Consider the following 21,801-nt stretch of genomic DNA (forward strand, 5'->3'; position numbering starts at 1 on the left):
CCACTGCCATGGGCAGTGAAGCCAAATTCCAGTCGAAGCAAAGTGCAAACATTCACCTGTTTACACAGTTTCCTACTCGTAGTGAAATGCCAGAACAATTAACACAAATTTTGGTTGACAGTGAGTGTGTGAGTTTTTAACTGGTGGTGTTACCTCCTCCTGTATAGATCTATCTGTCCCCAGTTTTCTGTCTGGAAGTGGCCAAGGAGTCTGAAAACTGGGGCCAGCGTTGTTGAGTATTTGCAGGAGGATTGCTCAGTAAAATCATATCCCACCCCATCCTGAAACTTCAGACTTGAAAGTATCCTTAGCCCCACGCAATTAATCACTGAACCTCAGTTGCAGAGGGCTCAGGTGCAGAATTTTGGCAGCAACTTAACCCTTAGCAGAAACACTTGGATAGCTGAGTGTCACAGCTTGCTGCTGGGGTGAGCTCTCGCCGTCTCTGACATCTGCTTCTCCCCTTGCAGGCGAGTACTGCGAGGTGAACGCGCGCGCCGGGCGCTGTGCTCCGGGGGTGTGTAAGAACGGAGGAACCTGCGTGAACCTGCTCATCGGGGGCTTCAAGTGCGAGTGTCCCCCGGGCGAATACGAGCGGCCCTACTGTGAGATGACCACCAGGAGCTTCCCCCCGCAGTCCTTCATCACCTTCAAGGGGCTGCGGCAGCGCTTCCACTTCACCGTCTCCCTCATGTAAGTCCCAGTGGGGAAGGGCTCTGTGGCTGGTGGCTTCTCCGCTTGAGCTTGGGAGGGCATTTGTTAAATATTGTCACCAACCAAATTACTTGAGTGTAGAGGTCACTGGAGATTTCTGACAGTGACTTCTGCAAGTGGGCTGCCATCATGTTGTTTGAAAGCACTGGATTTCAGCCCTGCTGAGGATGCTCCTGAGGTGCTAACTCCTGCCTCTGCTGCAACATGGAGCAGTGTCACAGGGCGAGGGGACACTAGGGCCTCTCTGGCCACCTCTCAGCAGCCCTAAGCTGAAGAGGCACGAGAGTGAATGGTAGGTTTGCTGCCTCTTAGGTGTGTCAGGTGTTTTTCTAGTTGCATCTGTGGCCTGCTGACTTTATGGTTCAGGCTGCTAGTTTGTGTGCTTGTTTGGGAGCATTCTTTCCCTCTTCTGTTTCCAACCCATGAGAGGACCTGGTCTCCTCAGGCCATGGATGAGTACCTGAGGCTGGTCTTCCTCAGATACTTGGTCTCTGCTGGTCAGTCTTGGACTTGAGACAACACCAAGCATCCCAGCTCCTCACCTTCATCCTTATGGCCTTGACACCTGGCTTCTCCTTCTGCTCTCAGCCCAGCTGCCAGGCACAACTGGCCTTATCCCTGTCCAATATCCCCCAGTGTTCCCATGTTAGACAGTCTTTTCCTGGACTGCCAGTCACTTCTCCTGTGAGGGCACTCAAGGAGCTCTTGGGGCAAGGGGAGCAATGGTGCCAGCTACACTGTGAGGACCAGAGCTCTCCTCCCCTGGCTCACACATCCCAGGGAAAAAAAAAACAAACAACTCTTCAGGAGAAGACTTCCCGGCCAGGCCACAGCACAGAGCTCACCTGCCGCAGAGCCAGAGCTCCAGGTGTGCACATGTGTCTTCTCCAGAGAGGGTGAAGGTTTGCAGCTTTCCTGTGGTTTATGCAGTCAGGATTGACCTTTGGTTCTCCCTCACAGTTGACCGTAAGTAAATATCACAAAATGTGTTAGCCCCGACCCCAAAGGGCAAGGCTGGGGATTTGTTGATAGATACAACAACAGCGACAATAACAGACATGTTTGTGTGTCTGTCCAGAGAAAGTGCTCAGGGAGGACACAACAAGGCACACATTCCATCCAGCACCTACCAGTTACCTGGTGTTGTACATTTGTCAAGAGCCAGGCAGCTTCTTTCCATTTTATCCTTCATCTGCCTTAATCTCAAGGTCTGAATTTTTTATAAAATCGTTACATTTTAATTAAATCAGAAAGCACAGGCACAGTTTGCCATGAGCTGAGGCAGTGAAGAGATGTGCCTGTGAAGATTGTTTCAGACCATCAGTACACAGAAAAGCTGAGGAGCAAAAGGCTCTGTTGGGCTTGTCAGACCTACAGTGAGTGCAAACAAAGGAGCAGTCTGGGCTGGCTGCCAGCATAAATTACCTGCACTACCCCTGGCTTTTCCCCTCAGCCACGTGGTGTCACTTTTCAGGCTTTCAGGAAGAGATCTTTGACATGTAGGGTGCTTCAAGTTAAAGTGACTCAAATGATCTATGTAAGGGTTATTGAGAAACAGCAAACTACTCTGGCAAGTTAGTGCTTATATCAGGGTTTCTTCCTTGTTAAAACTAACGTGGCACATTTAGTCATGAGCTAAACACTGTTCAGTCCACTTAGTGTGATTATAAGAAGTCTAGTCCATCATGGGGTTCATCCCACACTGTCTGGAATAATGACACATTTCATTTTTCATACCTGAAGTTCACTTTTATTTACACTTGTTGTTTCTTTGGCTTTTATTACTCTTCAGTGCAGGTGAAAAACATTATGTGAGGGTAAGCACGAATTAGCAGTTTGAGTAGACAATGATTTATGATTACATATTTTGTGATTTGGGAGCATTCATAAAATCCCAGGTTATCAGCCTCAAGTGATTCATGACTCACTTCTGGCAAAGAGCAGGATGTTTGCATTGTCCAGTCTCATAATTAAAATGTGATTTTTTTTTTAAAAGTGTTTAAGTTACTGACCAGGCATGTCTTTCTGTTCCAAACATTATACATCTTCCTTGCTTCCTTCCAACACTCCTTCGCTCTTAAGAGACACTGTCAGTTGAGAGGTTTTCTCACTATTTATACAAAATTCTCTAAGAAAGTGTCTTTTGTTTCCTATATCCTGAGATTAAAAGTATCCCTTCTATTAAAGGGATGATAAAGTGATAACCAGACAAGTTCAAAACCAGCAGTGCTTTTGTGTATGATACCAAAGATGTATGATATCGAAGATGCTTCTGAATCATGGTAAAGAGTGGAACTGAGCATACACCAAATAAGGAAATATAAAAAATAGCTTACTAATTGAAGAGTTTAATAAATAATAGTTTGACAATTAAAATTATGGTAGAACATTGAAACCGTATAAGAAAAATATATTCAAACAGAACTAAGATTCCCATACTTGCTAATCAAACTAAGTCTTTTGCCAAGTAAAGAAGCATCATTCATATTAATCTCATTTCTTTGTCTAATATGTATTGTGGATAGATCTGGTAAAAATGTTTTAATTAAGCAGTTATCCACTGAAAAATATATTTATGGGAAGTGTTTTACAGGAACATTGCTTTGGATGAAATGTTTGATGGTGAAAAGTGAAAACTAAATCAATGTTTTGATAATGTTGACACTTTTCAACAGTATTTTCTTAGTTAATTTAGTTTGCTTTATTTTGTAATATGTTACATAAATTTTAAAATAAAGATGTATTTCAAAACTGATCAAAAGTAAACTAAAAAGTAATACAATATTTTTATGGACCATAAGAGATATTCTTTGAAGTTTGTATTTTATTGGAAATATAAAAAAATTTACTTCTGTTTTTTGAACGAGAACACTTCATTCTCATTCAGAAATATAAAAAAATGTATGGAATAAAAATCCCTATTTCCATGTAGCTCAAATCCAGACTCCGCATTCTGAACTTTCTCTACTTCGTGTGATCCACAACATACGTCTCACAATTGGCTTTTGTTTAAAAATATTCTTTAGTTTTAAATTCTTGTATTTCAGATACCAGACCTTGATGTTCTAAAATACTGCTTCTTTCACATTCTCTGAATGCAAGTTCTGTTGCATGGCATGAGAGTCCTATAGACTAGTAGATGTGACATGACAGGCACAAGAACAATTTCTTCTATCTGTGGAAGCCAGTTTTCATTAGCTGTGTTCCACATTTGATTACTTTTTAGGAAAAATGGGTTAATTTAAATCAGGTGTATTTCCTGAAGTTCGAGATACAAAATCAAACTGTATTGCCATTTGGGAACATAGGAAATTCCATAGTTTCTCTTTCTCTCTCTTTATATAGTATTTATCTTTGTAAAAATGTTTAGATAAAGCGTAATAATTTTTTTTCTTTGCATTTCTAAATAGATGAAAGCTATGTGTAAATCCCCAAAGATAACAAGATTCAATTAAAAATTATAAAATACACACAATATACAGAGATTTTCAACAAATTTCTGCTGACAAAAAAAAAGGCAACCAATATTTTCTAAGGCTGGAGTCACCTCTTTTTCTGCAGGAAAGGGGTGATATGTCCCATATTAGAAGGACAAGAAAAATAAAACTAAAAAGCACTCACGGATGCTGATTTAGTGGAATCATTTAACTGTTTTTTTTCCTTCCTCCAGTTAACTGACCTATTGATTGATGAACCCTGATTGTCTACATGGCATTATTAAAATGACTCATCTTTTTTTTCCCCCTTGTCTCTCTGTCAGGTCTTTATAATCACTTGATGACTCTCCCTGTACTCTGTAGCATTTAGACAATAAGTAGACAGCAAGTATGCTCTCTTGGATGTGAAAATGCTTTCTAGCTTTCAGGCTGTTTGCAAAGTGTAGTAAGTGCTACTGTTTGGCAGGTGTCAGATACTCCTGCTGCATCGTGTGTCTGCCTAATTTTACCCTTTGTGGGGGTCAGCATCTGCAGCAGATCTCTGCAGAGTGGATTTCTGTATTTTCCATCCTACTTGCCTCTGTCAATTGTGAAATAATATATTTATCCTGCTCCTGGCTCAATTTTACAATTTTCTGTCGGCAGAAAGATGCAAAGGCTTCTTTTTCTGCTAACTATAATACTGCCTTTCTTCTGGGGAATCAGTCTTTAATTCATAAGCTGTTAAGCATGAACCCCTCATGTCTGCATTCTAGGTTTGCAACCAGGGAGAGGAACGCTCTCCTCCTCTACAATGGGCGTTTTAATGAGAAGCATGACTTCATTGCCTTGGAGATCATCGAGGAGCAGATCCAGCTCACATTCTCTGCAGGTGAGGTGTGGCTCAAGTTGATCATTTCTGCTTGTGGTCAGGAGATCCTCTCAACCCGTTTGGAAAGGCACTTTCATGATTTTATGTAGCTATTTGCTGCCTTGTTAATTGAGTGTCTGCCAACATTGTACAGTGAACAACTGATGCAGGGTGTTGCAAAGTACTTGTATTGTAGCGGTTTGTGGTGGTAACACTCGCTGTCATAGGCAGGAGCTTGTCAACATATCAGTTATAAAAGCCAGAGTTTATGACTGCTATAAAAGATTGGCACTAGCCTGAGAGTTGTCATCTGAGCCAATGTTTGCTTAAATGAGACTTCATTACCACACCGTGATAAACGTTGTGCATTTGCACTTTTTTACACTGTGCCATCAGTGAAACTGGGTGCATAAGTGTGATCTAAAAAAATACTCGTGAGCCAAAGGAAAAGCTAGGAGACAAGTGGAAACTCCCTGACGTTCGTTAGGGCTTGGTGAGGAGCAGCACTGCTGCTGGAATCCATTGCTGTGCTGTAGAAGCACCTCCCCTTGGAATAATTTGTAACACAAGGAATTTCAGAGAGCTAAGCTCCCCACTCATTGCTACAGTGGGCGAGGAAAGACAGAGTGGAGGCTTTGGTGGTAGCTTGCTTTCTGTGCTAGGACCAAGCCTGGGTCTTTTGGTGCTTGTGGGAGCAGAGAGAGGGGAAGGCTGACAATGATTTGTTGGCAGAGCTCAGGGTGGCACGTATCCCTGCCATCATGGCCTTCTCCCAGGGGAGAGGTTTCCTTCAGAAAATCAGGCCTGGTAGTGCCAAAGCTCTTCCTGTCAAAAGTGTGACCAGTTCCAGTCTCCTCAGAGGGGTGTTTCCTGAGTTATGAAAGTCCGTATTTCATGAAAAACTCATGCCCAGCTGTGCTAATTGCCATGACAGGGGTAGCAGGTGAAGCTGTTAGCACACAGCTGTATAGCATGTTTGCAGCACCTTGAAGCCACCACAAATCATCTCCTGTACTTCAGCAGACTTTCTGAGCCTCTTGGGGTCTCTTTTGGTGGACTACTTGTGCCCCTGCTTCAGCCCAGGAGTAGGTCTGTGAGTTCAGAGGGAAGGCTTTGGTGCCTTTACAGGCAGGGCAGACCAACCTCTTGTGACAGGTTTACGAAATGTTTTCTATTGGGATAGAAAGAAATATCTGAGAAGGGCTGTTGTTGTGTAGGTCAAGTGGGGTTATGTGTAGGTCAAGTGAGACATTTGTACCTCTGTACCAGGCACATAACTCAGGAAATAATCCTGTTACTTCCTGTTATCAGTATTCAGGATAGACATGTGGGCTCTAGTCAACTTTTACTTTATTTTTGTGAAAAGTTGCAAGCAGTAAAGCAGCAGAAGCAGAGGTGCAGCCCACATCTGTGTTGCTTGCCTGTGGCCAGTGATGGTCAAAGCCTTCAGACTCCACAGCAAATCCTGTGTGACCCCATAGATTTACTGGCAATTCTTAAATGAGTATCTGAGTAGTCTGGGTTGAAGATATCCGGTTTTGTTTCCCCTTTATTAACTCAGAGTTGTCCAAATTAGATTTTAAGGCAGACTTTTGAATGGATTAGGGTAGTGAAATAACATGCTGCAGTTGGAGAGGTGTGCTTTCTTCTGTAGGTCTGATCCAATCTGCCTGTCTAAACTTGAATCAAATTGCTCTGAAGGCACCCTGAGGATGAATGAGAAAAAATAAATTCTGCTTGCACTTATATGCATTTAAATGTGGAGGAACTCCTTTAAAATACATGAAACTAAATTTAGATTTGCACTGCTGCACCTGAGAGCAGGTCTGGTCCTGTATATTGCAAATGGTATTTTGTTTGGAAGGAGAATGGTTTATGGTTTTTAGTTTTAAGTGGCTTTAAATGAACAGTGCAAGTCTTGGACATCTGATCTGACTGTTTTACCTGTTGCAACAACTTTCTCACAGTAAACAAAGCAAAGGGATTGGAGACTGTTGATCTTCCTTCTGCAGAAACTTTCTAGGTGAATTAAAAACCTAATTTTTACCACAGATTTTTTATCTCTAAATGATAAAAAATATTACAGCAAGTTGTCAAACGTGCTAAGCTGAAATCTCTGTTGTTTAAGTAATAGAAGTATGTAGGATGAGAGTTAAGAGAGCATAAGGGAATTACTTCACACAGGGTAAAATATTTGTTGCAAATAGCGAATAGAAAGTACATTTTAAACTCAGCAATACTGTGAACTTTGTTAGCTTATGGGAGGGAGTTATTTTTCCTGTGGTTTAGTGTGCAGAATTTTCCAACTGTTTTAAAAAAATCCATTCACACACACAAAAAACACAAAGAAAGAGAAAGGAAAAAGAAGTCAAAACCTTGCAATCCCTTCTCCGTGCCAGGCCTTTCATGTACTTTCATGTACTTTCAACACAAATGTTTATTTTGCTGCTACTTCAGAACAACTATGCCTGGTTACTGAGCTGGTTCTGCTGACTCAGACCTGACTTAAAAGCTTCCATTTTCCAGTTGCAGTGGCAAGGACTTGCTTTCAAATTTAAATACTGAAAGGCTGCCAATAATTTCATTAATCACTGGTAAAATTTTGTTGGGACCACGGTTACAATCTGTGGGTTTTACACTGAAGTACTTTTGGATTTCACTTTCTGAGCTCTGACAAGGCATTGGCTTCCCTCCCCTGACAAAATATCCTGGGGTGATACTCATCATCATATTAAAAAAACCTCAAAGTGCTGCTTTTGGCAGAAATGCAGAAAAATTAATGTGCACTTTTTCCTCACTTGACCACTTCAGCAGTAGAAGTATCTACCCAATGCATCTGCTGCTGCACCCTGCAGAAACATAATAAAAAATAACATAATTAATCCAAATGTGCCAGGAGCTCTTTTTGTATTTGCGCACCAAAATAATTCTGTGAAACTGGGGATATTTACTGTCTGGCAGGATGAAAATTAAAATTCCTCCATGATGAAGTAAGATGAATGCATCCTGTGTCAGATGAGGGTCTCTCTGTGTTTTGGTTCAGAGCAGAGTTTGCAGTGCTGTTGATTCCTTTTTTCCCTTTGGCCTGCCCTTGCAGGGGAGACAACCACGACGGTGGCACCGTTCGTTCCGGGAGGGGTCAGCGATGGGCAGTGGCACTCGGTCCAGGTGCAGTACTACAATAAGGTAAGACTAATTCTCTTGGCAGTAACTCTATCATTGGTAAAGTAATAGAGGCACGGGTCATCTAGCTCTGACCTGATGTATGCAGATGATCTGAATTTTATTTGTTTAACCAGGCACATTGCTACAGCTGTCACAAAAGGTGCTGATCTTGCTCACCTTTCCTGGGACAAAAATTCCCTCTGGAGGGCTTCTGAGTTTTGTCTCAGGACGGCAAAACCAGACCTAACACATCCTTTTCAGAAGTACTACCAATGAAGCCTTCGAGTACTTGGAACTACTTTAGTTTTCACTTCTTTAAACCCTCAGAAGTATCAGTGTATCTAAAACAACTTATCCACTTATTTGAAGCTTTTTAAAGAACTGTGCAGTGCTGGAGCCTTCCGTGTAGTAACTACTAACCAGTGTTATAGAATTTTCCTGAAGCAAAGCAAAATTCTTCCCTATAACTGTCTTCTCTTGTGTAGAATAGTCCAAGCTTCTGTGGTTTGGAAAATTTGGTTATTAAATGGTTGACACTTTTCAGTAATGAATCTTATTAAATCAGTTTTCTTTCTGCTATATACAAATATATGCAAGAGGCATGCAAAAACCATCATTGCACACAGTCTGTGGCACTCAGAGGTGGACTTTGGGGTCTCTGTCCCACAGCTGCACCTTCATAGCTGTCAGGAAGAGGTTCACTTTGATTGAACCAAGGACGGGGGCTTTGTGCAAACCTACCATTTATTGATGAACCAAAAATCAGGCTTTTAGGGTGTACAGTGTCACTGTTTACAGATAGATGTCAGAACTCCTCTATGATCTATAAGAAAAATTAGAGCATTCATTTAGTTACTGAGAAGTGTTGCTTTTAAGTCTGACATGATAGCATTATGGGACATCATATAAGGAAATAGAGGAGCATTGTTGGCTGTTAAAAAGGAAACAGTATACTGGTGTAGGAAACTGAATGGAAGATGAAGGATTAATATGATCAGCAAGTTCTTTATTTCCCAGCACTGCATCCTTTCATCACAGTTTGTGTGGCAGTTTGAATGGGAGGATTAAAATTTTCTTTGGACTCCTAGATAGGATCTCCTAGCCTAAGGATATTTTATCAAGGAAATAAAAGCTTTTATTATTATTTTTTATATTAATAAATATCATTAAACTTTTATGCTTTATATGTAATATACACTCTGCTATCTGGACCACAGGGAAATAGAAGCGAAACTTGGTGTCACCGTGCATGGATCTGTGGACACTGTGAGACTTCCTTACAAACTGCAACATGTCATGTTTCCATAGTCCACATATTTCTTAGGGAATCACTTCAGCAGCATTAGCGGCACTTCCTGAGGCAGTGGAGGGACATTCCAGCTTTCAAGCTCTTTGGTGGATGAGGAGAGGAGGGCAAGCCATGGGGGCAGCTGCTGGAGCTGCTTGCTAAAGCACTGCCAGGGAGATAAGGGGCCGCTGCTGCCCTAGGACACTCTTTAAAAGGCAAAGAGATCTGACACGTATGTTAAAAATAAACTCCTGCTTCATTTTCAGGGCTTGCTGCGATTGAAGCAGACTGGTAGGCAAGCCATGTTAGCAGCTGGTGTTTTCCTGTCATTAACACACATGCTCTATTGCAGTTTTCTTCTTCTTCCCCAGTTTTTCAAAGGGGAACAACCCAGTCCCCACTGCACAGGAGAAAACTCAGGGGAGAGAGGAAGGGCAGAGAGGCTGTGCCAGGAAACACCACTGCCTTTGCCGCTCATATAACGTAAAAGTGATGACAAGCAGGGTCAGTGTGTGGAGAGCAGCACTGTACCCTTTGCTGTCTGAGGTCATCACCTTCCCTTCAGCAGTATTTATTCCAGAATAGTTAAATCTGGGCTGGCAGAGGGAGAGCTCACAATACTGAGGAAATAGCACAAGTAGGATGTGCTAACCTACCTGTATTTAGCATGCTGTCAGAACTTCCCAGCATAGCTGAGAACTGCACACGTTGCACCAGCTCTCCAGCAGCAAAAGGAGCAGCAGGAGCTGCAGGGCAGTGGCAACTGGAGGCAGCTCTTCAGGCCTGCCTGCCGGGCTGCCTGACACAGCCTGCAGCAGGGCTAAGCCTTTGCCTTGGCTGCTTTTTGTTTGAAAAGCAGTTCCTTGGCTACTTCATGTTTTAACAAAGCTGGAAAAAGAGCTCCTGTGAGGAGACTGAGATGAGAGAGGTAATTTAGGGAATTGATTTGTGCCAAAATAAATGGGATGCTGTGTCTAAACTTGACACAGCAAAGATATGTTTGAATAAAGGAGTACCCAAAACTCATGAGTTGCTTAAATTATACCCTCATTATTTTGCAGGTACTCCATCCTTCCATTCTTTACAAAAGCCTACTGCCATTATCAGGTCTTCATCCCATCAGTCCTCAGCCCCTTTGCTCTGCTCAGACACTGAGCAGGCTTCCTGAGCAGGCAGAACTCCCCTGAACCATCTCCTTCCTCCCTGCCTCTGGCTCATGTTTGATCCCCACCTCCAGCCTCTTCTGAACTCTCCTCTCTGTCTCTGGTTTGCTCTGGCATTTTGCAGCAGCACCCTGCCCCTGGCAGCAGGGCCACAGGAGCTACCTCTACCAGCATCCTCACATGGCTCCTTGTTCCTTGTTCTGTTCAGCTGCTTGCCCAGGCAGCTTCTGGTCTTTGCTTCTTTTTAGACCTCTCTTCCCGTTGGGAAATGTGTAATCCATCATCCCAGATACCTGTAGAGTTCCATTTTATTCATCTGTCTATATGTCACATTAAAAAGCCCCTATAGAGATGCTTCTGCCTTCTCTTTCTTATCCCTCACTCATGTTGAGTTTCAGCTCCCTCCATCTGCCCTTTGCTCCGTCAGCAGGTTTGTTTTTTTTAATGTTATTATCACCTTTTGCCTATTCATTCATCAGTCCCTTCCTGTGTTGCTTCTCTGCTTTTTTTGCACTGCAAAACCTGTGTGGACATTTTGAACTTACCACACACTAACAGCTGAGTGCTGTCAGGCTGTTCATCCTGCCACTGGGGTCACTGCAACGGTGCCATCCTCTTTGTACCCACCACTCTCTCCCTAGGCAGTGACAGGCTTCTTTGACCTGGACTCTTTCCTCCTGCCTTGGGAATGTGAGACATGGTGCAGGTTGAAATAAATAGCAATTCAGAATTTTCCTGTTATGCTCACAGCAAGTGTGTGGGGTCAGGTGCTCCACTAGCTTAATTCGTCTTTCCCAGTTCCTTTTTTCTGTTAAGCTCCTTTAAAGTATCTTTTTAAAAACTAAGCTAGAAACTGTTCTGTTTATTTCCTTCTTTCTGCATTTGCACAGCATTTAGCAAAGGAAAAAAGGTTTGATCTTCGGAGCTTTCAGATAATGCTGTTATTCACATAAGGAGTATTAGATTTCATCACAGCTGAGGTTAAATTTTCATCTTTAGCTTTTGAGGAGAGTGACTAACAGGCTTTGATACATAATCTAAATCACTTCAGTCCAAAGCAAATTTTCGTAGATGAGTTTTCACAGCTCTGAAAGCTGTTCTTGCAGTCCAAGTTGATTGTGGTCAGATGCAAGCAAAGGTTGAGTGTTTTTTGGCACCTGCAGCTCTGTGAACAATATTTGGCTGAGCATCAGTGGAATTTGGACTCGAGAAGTAGGTGACTTGGATACGGGGGGTGACTCTGGTGGGAAACTTCTGCAGCAGCTATTTCCTTAATGTGGCACGTGGTTCTGCAGCGTCCTGGTGATGCTGCCCCCCTGTGCAAAGCCAGTTTGGTAACAGCAATAAGGAAATAAAAAGTAAGTGTAGAAATGGCTCCTGCAAATTATTTTCTGTACTTAGAAGCTCTGTGTTTGGTAATATTTACCTTTAGTGTTGTTGAAAAATTAACTCCCTATCATGACAGTCACCTGCCCCTTAGAGACAAACACTGGAGCCTCATTGACAAGAGGTGAGTCCAGAGCTGGCTTTGCACCACCATATTTCCTGAGAAGCATTAAACCAGCTCTCTGTCAACTTAAGTATTTGATGCTTTCTAAATCCTGGTATACACAGGCATTGTAAATCGTTGCAGTAATGAAGCAGACTGCATCAGGAGAGGAAGGGAAGCAATATCCTTTCATTTACCATGTAGTGATTGGAAATGGATGCTTCCTCCCCTGGTAGCAGTTGATATACTTGGTTTCAGTGGAAGTGCCTAAGGGAAGCACTGGGGTGTTGTACTAAGGAAGTGTTGTCTCTGTATTGAATTTCTGGAAGGGAAAACACTAAGGGGGAGGAATTAGTAGCTCTAAGAGAGCAGAAGTGACTAGGAGTGTTGTATAACCATTCACCAGTTTCAGTTGCATATTAAGTCTTGCCAGCTACCCAGTAGCAAGGTATCACCTTACCTGTTAGCACTGTTTCTTGCCATTACAGATGTTAGCTGACAGCAGGGAGAAAGCAGGGAGGAAAGCTACTTGCTGACTCTGTTAACTCAAACATGTTACCTTCTGGGATCCTCATCTCACAGCCATTAAAATCAATGTGAGGTGTTAAATTAAAGGTGATCTGCATGTGACCTCCTTTCTCAAGAGTTAAAAATACTGATAAGAAATTCAGAAGAAATGGGATATTTCTTACTGTTTTGGAAGGAAAAATGAGAGAGGGGAGAAGATTTCCGTTTGGCAAATAAAATTGATAAAAAGTAGCAGAAGCAGCCTGCTGTGTGTTAATAGCTGGTATAAAGAACAGCAGCAATGTGAGCTGCCCTCTTTGCCTTGGTAATGTGCTTCCTTTCCACACAATGAGAGCACAGTCAGCCTCTGATATCCTTTTGCTGTCTTGAGCCTGCTGGCTTGAGTGACAAACAATAGGTTTAGCTATGCTGGTATTTGTTTGGAGTAGGAGTAAAACCACCCACCAGGGTGTTTTTTGGTAACAATTCTCCGTATAAGTAATATCACATGAACATTCTGGCATTCATTGCACATACAGGATCATGTATGGTTGTTGGTAGTGCTTGGGACAGGAGATTTTAATGAGCCCAGTAGTGGGTGGTGTTTTTAATTAAGTGAAAATCTCAAGCCACTCTCCCAAACTTGTGACAGAAATAGTTTTGTTCAGAATTTGAGATATAACAATGATTTTATGTTCATGTTTTACCTGAGTCATTACCTCAGGATAGAATTCATAATTTGGCACAAGATAAAAATATTTTTTGTATGGACATGTTCCTTTAATTATAGAGAGCAAGTACATTTGTATTTATTTGTCTAACATTTTTACATTTATTTGTCTAACTCATATGTTACTTATATATATATGACATCCAAGTCGCTTAAGGACATTACTGTTCTGGAGGTGGAAGCTCCTTCTGTATCCGTTTAAGGGAGTACAGGATAATTGTACCTAAACAACAGAAAACCTGAAAAGGGCAGAGAGAAACATGCTGTCACTAATGTGGAGTAATTGTGGGGGACAGGATGGACAAATCCCTGAATGACTCATAGAATGACACAAAAGTAACAACTGTAAGACCAGGCAGTGTGTGTGCCTGGGATCCTCCTCCATGGTCAGGAGACGCAAAAATGTCAGGTGCCTCAGAGAGTTGTCTCAGCTGTCCTGGTCACTTGAGCCTTCAAGCTCCTAGTCTGAGATAGTCAGGACAAACATTACTCTTTTGCCATAACTAGGGTGAGGTTTCTTCTTGTATTTGATAATCAATAGTAAGCTGCCATTCTTTCACTCCTTTCTTGCATATCTTTAGACTTGAAGAGTGCTGTGGTTATTGTTTGAGATGCTTGACTTTCCTGGGAGTAGCCCACCCTTTCACAGCAGTTACAGTTAGCAGGAAGCTGCTGCTTTCCATTCCTGTGCACTTCCCACCTGGCAAAGCCCAGACCTGTGTTTAGCCTGAAGACAACAGGCAAATTCTTCAGTTAGAGATAAAAGAAATGAGGGCTGCTTACGGCTGATCTTCAGTGTGTTGTGAATTCAAAGCACATTGCTCTTAATCAGACTCATATATGCTTTCAAAAATCTCCTGCCTGTGGTAAGTGATGGTTTCTCTTGAGTTAACTGGCCTTCATCTAAGGCAAGCTGGAGCTTGAGCATCACCAAAGACTGAGCTGTAGAGACTTAACCCTCAGCCCACTCAGGCACTAGAATTTGCTAGTACCTTTCCTTCCCGGAGAGCTTGGGTCTATCCTCCACCCACTGGCTGAAAGCTGTTCCCAGGTGCCAGAACACCCTCTGTTTCAGTGCCAAGACCCACGCTGTAATTGATTTTCTGTACCTTGGGTGTGTGCTGCAGCTCTCCCCTCGTGCTTGCTCAGCCAGCAGGCAGGAGGATGCCTTTCTCCCTTGCCTGTGGGTTCCTCAGCCAAAGCTGATCCCAAAGAGTTATTCAGTTGTGCTTCTACAGCTGTGCTGTGATGGCAGCAGAGCTGAGCGCTTTGAGTCTGCCTCCACAAGTGTTCCATACCATGGATCACTGCTAGTGCCCCACATACTGGTCACCGTTGCATACATCTGGGCAAAAGCAATCAGCTCTGGGGAGTCCTCAGTGAGCCCTGATTGCTTGTGCAGTTTAACTGGCAGCTCTCCAGGGCTGCTGGGCAGAACTTGTGTGCCCTGCCGGGCTTTGGACAGTGGTGGGGGCACCTGAGGGTCTTGGGGACAATGTGGAGTTGGACTGCTGCCAGCCCAGATAGGCCTGGTACAGAGAAACAGATCTTGTCTGCGCTTGCCAAGGACTTGGGGGTGAAATGGAAGGAGAGACAAGGTCAGAAAGGTAAAGATAGGAAGAAAAAAACCCAGACCAAGTCAGAGCTTCACTTGCTGCTGTTCCTGTAGTTACTCAGACAATGTTTTGGTCAGAAAGAGTAATGTCATATGGAATCTCTGCAGCTGGGCTTGGTAGTAAGGCTAGGGAAAGGCTCCACTCCCACTCACCCATTCTGCACCATCACTACACCATTCACTGCTGGAATCCTATCACCTTCTGTGATCATGCAGAGAACAGGCTTTGCTTTGCTGCTTGTACAGCTTTTGCTTTATTGAAACTGTCTTTATCTCAACCCATGATTTTTCTTACTTTTACCTGATTCTCCACCCATAGTACCATGGAGCAATGAGTGAGCAGCTGGAGTTAAACAACTGAAGTTAAGCACTAAGCAAGAAATAAGAAGCACTTTACAACAGGCCTGATGTTTAGCAGCTTCTGGATAAAGACTTTCTATAACAGATAGGAGCAAAGGCCTTGAAATGAAAACTGCACCATTTCCTTGGCCATCTTGGAGATCTAAAGGGACAGTTGTTTGGTTTGGGTTTTCTCCTACTGTTTTCTAAATGAAGCAGAAATGTTAAGCCAGTTTCTGTGCCAGAAGCACTTTTCTGCACAGATGCCTTCCAGTCCAATGTCAGCTATTGGTCTAGTAAAAGGACAAGGGTGGGTGAATGTACAAACTTGTTTTGCTAGAGCATGACTTGCTTATATGGAGAACCTGCTTCAGCTGATTGCATGGTGACCATAAGATCTTGGCTTCAGTCATGTACAACCCCTGCATTTTCTCCAACTCCTACATGTGTTATGCCTGCCACTCATTAGCAGAGTTATCTTTAGAGTTATCTTTATAGCAGATCTCTGACATTCATCACTGCCTTTGTTTTATTAGAATCTCTGTTTTCATTCTGGGAGCCTGTGTCACGAAGCTGCCTAGCAGTGGCCAGAGGCAGAGCACTTCTGAAGGACTTGAGGATGCATATGTGAAACTTCTCTTCTAAAAACTCATGCCCACCCCTGTTCTCCCACTCAGGAGCCAGCTGAGGCTGCATTTCATCTAGCTACCAGTCACTGGGGTACACAGCTGTACCTTAAAAGTCAAGACCTACAGGGCTGTGTGCTGGTGTGCTCATGGGCACCTGGAAGCTCAGTGGCCACTTGCATTCCCCTGCTGTGGGCAGGCAGGACCTGTCCTTTAATCCAAACCCCTTTCATGAGCACAGGCATCATGGGCAGTCGCAGGCAGTGAGAGCAGTGCTGGTCTGTGTTGGTGAGTTTAATGTTATGCTTTGTTCTGCAAAGGGTGGAATGGAACGCAGTAACCTCGGAGGATCTGCTGCAGAGACCAGCACAAACCCAGCTGGCTATGGCAGATGTGCTCTGTGCTGAGTGCCTGTGGGGCTGACAGATTATCTCATTTCTTTCTGAAAACACAGACCCACTCTGATGCTGGCAAATTCCCCTGTTATGGAAATACAATTATTCTTTATTCAGGACAGGTTATTGATCTCACCCTTTTGCCTTTGGGAGAAAAAAAGGCAAATATCAACACTTTGTTGATAGATTGTGACAAGTATGTCAAAAGACCTGGATGACACTGGTTGCTACTTTCTCTCCAAAAAAGGGAACTAAATCTTGTTAGAAGTTCTGGGTTCACAGCACCCGGATCCCCCGCAGGCCCAACAGGCACACAGGAGCAACACTCAGCAGCTCAGCACCCTGTGCCACCCTGCTGCCACCCTGTTCCTCAGGTGGGAAGCTCCCATTCCAGGGTGAAAGCCTTGTTTGCTTAGCCCTCACTCTTGCAGAGCCTGCCAATGAGGCTGCCAGGACCACGGGTGATTTATGAGGCAGGCACATGCCTACAGCTGAACAGGGATTGCCAGCTCCTTGAAGAGAAGCCACATAGCTACCACCAACTAGGCATAACTTTTAGTTGTTGGACCCAAGGTGAAAGACTTCACCCTGAAAGTATCCAGGACACCATCTGAATGGTCAGGTGGAGTGATTGGCAGTCAGATTCTTAGATAGACTTTAGTTATGACCCCGTGTTCCAGGGAGCAGCTCTTGCACCAGGGCATAGTTGCCCCTGTTGGGTGCTGCATTTAGTAACTTGATTGAAAAAGGGAAACCTCAACAGAAGTGAAATCTCTGGAAATACAATTAGTGATAAAGGCTGGGTATGACTTATGCAAATGTCTATCACTCGTGACATCTGAGCAGACATAATTGTGATCCAAGGGAGAATTTCTGAAGTTAATCCTCCCAGTGGCTTCCAGACTAATTTGTTAAGGGATTGAGGGAGATTTTCTAAATAAACAATGCAGTTGTTGAAGATTATGATAATGCCACTGTTGATCAGATGTGGGCCCTACCAGAGTTTGGATTTTGCTGGCTTGGAGTGACTTGCTGTGTTTACAGTGTCTGTGATCAACACAGGCCTGTTCTAGCATTGCTTGGCATTGTTTGGTAGAGAAAAATGCAGAACATTAATTGCAATGTTAAGCAAATACATAAATACTGAAAATGTTATTCAGGTAGGAACAACCTACTTCTCTAGGTCTATTTTCCCAGGAATAAGATTTTGTGTATTTGCTTTTAAAAGCTCTTTCAAGTATGCAAGGCAGAAAGTGTATTAAAATTTAGTGCTTCCTCTTAAAACAAATCTTACTTAAGACTTAGCCATATTTCTGTTTTTATAATTTTCTTATCACTCATCTCATGGTGGATATTTAATAGCATAAGGTACTGCTGGGTTCTGTTAGTCAGTGGTGGTACAGTGAGGAGAAGGCCATGAACAGTGCTACTTCCAGCAGAAAGTTGATGGCACACTTGAACAGATCATCAGTTTGTGCTGAATGCCTTCCCTTCTGCAGCATGCGATCAAAAGTTCTGCCACAGTTTAGGCACAGGAAAGCTTGCAGGACACCAAAAACATAGGGAGCATGACCTCAGTCAAGTTGTTAGCTCTAGTTTTGAAAAGGACTTGTCTGTGGTTGTCTGTGTAAGTGTGAGGCCTCTTCTTCACAGAGAAAGTCATCAGGGTTCTTCAGTTACACAAGGAAGAAAGCTATTCAAGTGAAAAAGTCGCTTTCTTTGCTAGCCACAAACAACATTTTTAACCAGCATCCTGAGGGACGCACATATTTCATTTACGTTTCAACTCAGGAGATCAAGGAGTTTTTACTGGATTATCAATATTGTTAGCCAGGTGCAGGTTATGAGAGTTTTCTCAGAACTTTCTGACAAGAACAAAAGTTCCTGTATCAGTAGATTAATGTGCTTTTTGATGGGCAGACTAGTATATTTGTGGGGCATGTGGTAGTGAGGAATTTGTATGATTTATCCATACTATGTACTTTTGGTGCTAGTGGGCATGGGCATTTAAAAAATAAAAAAATAAAAAAAAAAGGAATTTAAATTACAAGCAGCTAAAGGAAGGGAAAGAAATTAGATTTTCCGTTGCAGAATGCATGCCAGGGCTTTACATTTAAAGTTCAAAATGTTGTTCTAGTCAAACACATAAAAGATGTTCCTTGTGTCTGAATGCAAAACATGTCATTTCCTACATGCTCAGAACTCAATTTTTTAAATGCCATGAGAAAAGGTAATCTCTGCAAAAATAGCTAAGCTTATGAGTAATTTCCTGTCATTCTGGCTGAACATTCAGAGACACTTCGGTTCTTGCTGAGACCAAATTCATCCTCTTCCACTCAAATCCAGAGGTTCATCAATGAAAGCCATAGTCTAGATAAGACCAGAGATTTGATATATAGAAACTGAAGCTTGACAGATTCTGATTAGAAGTAATATACAATATTGTTAATAGTGAAGGTGTATAATCTGCATTATAATCTGCCCACAGTTCTGATGGTATCACTGTCCTTTGAAATCTGTATATCAAGTCAGTATTTCCCCTTCTAAAGGAAAGTTTTAGCTTGGGTGCAAGTCATGTTATTGAGACAGGGCTCACAGGGTGTTGATGTTCTGTGGTTGTATAAGACAAAGGGCTGATTGGATGATTACATGAGTCCCTTCCATCCATAAAAGGTGGCAGGATCCTGTGAAAACATGTCTCAAAATCAGCCTGCAGTGTTGCAGGAGGGAAGCTGTCCTGGTTCTTTAAAGTACAACCACTGATGGCCTGAAGTGCAAGTCAAAGGAAAAATGGCTTAATCCTGGCTCAAACCAGGACAGAAGCTAAGAGCCAGGAGGACAGAAGTGTTGCTGCATATTTGCCCTGTTCTGACACTCTTCTACAGCATCCACGACTCCTTCAGTGGGACTTTGATCTGTGGCAACCATTACATTCCTAACATCTGAAGGGCTGCCTGGCTAATATTTAGTTTTCTTGGTCCTGCTTGAACATGGTGGCAGAGCCCTTGCAGGTGTTCGTGGGTGTAATGTGGGCAGCTGCCTGCCCTTGCAGAACAGGCACACATGAGCCTGGACTTTTAAAGCCCCTCCCTGCAATTCCACCAGTATTTATTCATGCAGACTTCAATTAGTAGCAATTGTTTTTGTTGATTTTTTTTTTTCCCTGGTGGAGGGTAAGTGCGAAGTGATTGATATCTGGGAAGGGAAATCAGGATTTGGCGGTGGAGTGACATTCCATTGTCTTGACACAAAATAACAAATAACTCACCTCTAAATCGGTGTCTCCAGAAATGAAAGTGTAAAGCAGTGAAAGTCATTTGGAGGTCATTGAGATGCAAAGTGTGTCCTGCTCCCAGCACTGAGTTGCTCAGCTCTCCATGACAGCTTTGAGAAATCTCTCTGGCAGCTGGGAAGGAGGGGGGTAGGAGCTGACGCAGTGCCTGGCTTTCTCTCCCCTGCCTGCCTCTGAAAGTGTTGTTCTCCTAGAGTTTGCAAACACCACCTGAGAACACTCGTTGTTGTGGTGATGATTTAATACACAAATGCAAACAGTAACTTTTCAAAAGCCATCTCGAGGGTTTTTGGTCTGCAAGTGACAGTAGGGGCCGTGTCCTATCAAAACCAGCCCGAGCCCCTGCTCTTTGGGAAGCCTCATCCTCAGCAAGGCTTCTCAGCACTTAGTTCTCTCGCTCCTCCCAGGTTTTAAAAGGCTTGACTGGTGTGCCCAGTTACAGCACTGCCACTTCTAGGTCTGCACCCACCCCACGCCCTATGTGGCTTTCTTCATGGTGAGGGGCTCTCAGGTCACCCTGGGGAGCCTGGCACTCATTGAGCCCAAGTTCGCTCAAGCCATCTAACAAAACACACTGCGAAACTCCTCAGGGTTTTGGCACCTCCCAAGTGGTGATTTTTAGCACCTTCTGAAAGCTAAGGAGACATAAAGAGAGCTGGTAGAGTCTGAATGGCCACTGGCTTGCCATAAGGTGCTGAGGATAGTGCTTGAAGAAGCCTGGCAAGGCTTCTGCAAAGCTACTGAGTCATCGAAATGGCACCTCAGGAATTTGGTGTGAGTTCTTTAAAGTGCACTGTTATCTCCATTTAATCACTGAGTAAATCTACAGTAGCTGGCTGATTTGCAGTAACTTCTCAGGTGTTTTGCATCTGTCTGTGTAGTGAGGGGAAGCAGCACTTTGCAATTATCTGGCCATGCAGGGGTCCGTGTGTACCAGGAGACCTTCAAAAAGATACAGCCATGGTGAGGGTAGCCCATAGACCAGTGTGGGATTCCTGGATTTTAGGGACCCAGTTGTATCCCTGTCACTCATACTGAGCAGCAGTTTGCTTGGCAAGATGTCTTCAGGGATGAGTCCAAGGAGAAGGAGTTAGTTGCTGTAAATGAGTGTCATGTTGTGCTATTTTAGGTATTTCTTGGACTCTGACAGCAGTAACATTTGCAAATTAAGTCATAAAACGTGTAAGGTTGATGTAAAGCCAAAAATATTTGAGAATGGTACTTCAGTGAGTAGATAGTGAAAACTGACAAAAGGAGAAGAGTTTGCTGAGCTGGGAGACAAGAGCATGTGAGGGAGAGCAAGGACGTTCCTTCACATACTCTCCTCGCCCAGTTCTCCAAGGATGCTGGAAGAGCATCTCCTTGTTGGTGGGGGGAGGGAGGCAGCAGAATATGCAGAAAAAGGGTTCAAAGGGCAGAAGAAGACAGAGAGAACATGTACCAGCCACAGGGACAGGTCAGAGGGGAGGAGAAGGCTACAGAGGACAGACAAGGGGACTTGTAGCAGCAAGGCACCATGATGAGTGGTGACTCCCATCTGGAAAGCTGGATGTTGTCTTGAAGAGTGGGCATGGTCTCTCAGCAGCCAAAACAAGTCCTTCTTGCTGTGTCACTGATTCAGCATCAAAGAGCTGAGAAACTTCAGAGATTACAAATTTGAGCATAAATTTTCCATTTGCAGGCAGGGAAAACTCATTCTTCTCATCAGCACTACAACAGTCCTTGCCAAAATTAGTCAAATCCAAGAATACCCTTTGCAGGAGCTGGATGATGTTTATGAAGATACTGTTCATGCTGTGCAGAGGGAAGGAGTATGTCTGGATGCTGTGTATGTGTAGCCATAGCTTTTCACAGCCTTGCCCTGCTGTTGCCACGTGATAGGTCAGGAGGACTGTTCCCCTCCTCTGCCCAGCCACCAAAAAGCAGCAATTTGGCCAGCGCTGTTCATGGGTGCCAGGTCTCATAGTTGTACTGAAAGCTTTCTGCTTTGCATATCAAAGTTTAGCCTCTGGATGCATCCTTGAAGGAGATAACAAGAAGGCTTGTAAAACTTGCTTGACTTTGTGGCCCAGCCTGGAACCTGACTGTTTGGTGTTTCAGGGAGTTTGTCTAGAAAAAGAAACTGGTCTGGTGGCTTTTCAGGATTTGCATTTTTTACTCACAGATGGGAAGCTTTTTAGTTTTCCTTTTC

The 21,801-nt window shown here is 43.4% G+C and overlaps 1 protein-coding gene across 1 annotated transcript in view; it reads left to right on the top strand.

The window, feature by feature from the left end:
• CELSR1 (cadherin, EGF LAG seven-pass G-type receptor 1) overlaps nucleotides 1-21,801 on the top strand; it is a 167,363-nt gene that overhangs the window by 92,138 nt on the left and 53,424 nt on the right. The window contains exons 3-5 of the mRNA XM_009999453.1: nucleotides 471-693; nucleotides 4,907-5,022; nucleotides 8,099-8,187. Coding sequence (XP_009997755.1) covers nucleotides 471-693; nucleotides 4,907-5,022; nucleotides 8,099-8,187 — 428 coding nt within the window. The remainder of the gene's footprint in view (nucleotides 1-470; nucleotides 694-4,906; nucleotides 5,023-8,098; nucleotides 8,188-21,801) is intronic.

Source organism: Chaetura pelagica, unplaced genomic scaffold (assembly GCF_000747805.2).
Source record: "Chaetura pelagica isolate M959 unplaced genomic scaffold, ChaPel_1.0 scaffold15, whole genome shotgun sequence".
NCBI classification, from domain to species: domain Eukaryota; kingdom Metazoa; phylum Chordata; class Aves; order Apodiformes; family Apodidae; genus Chaetura; species Chaetura pelagica.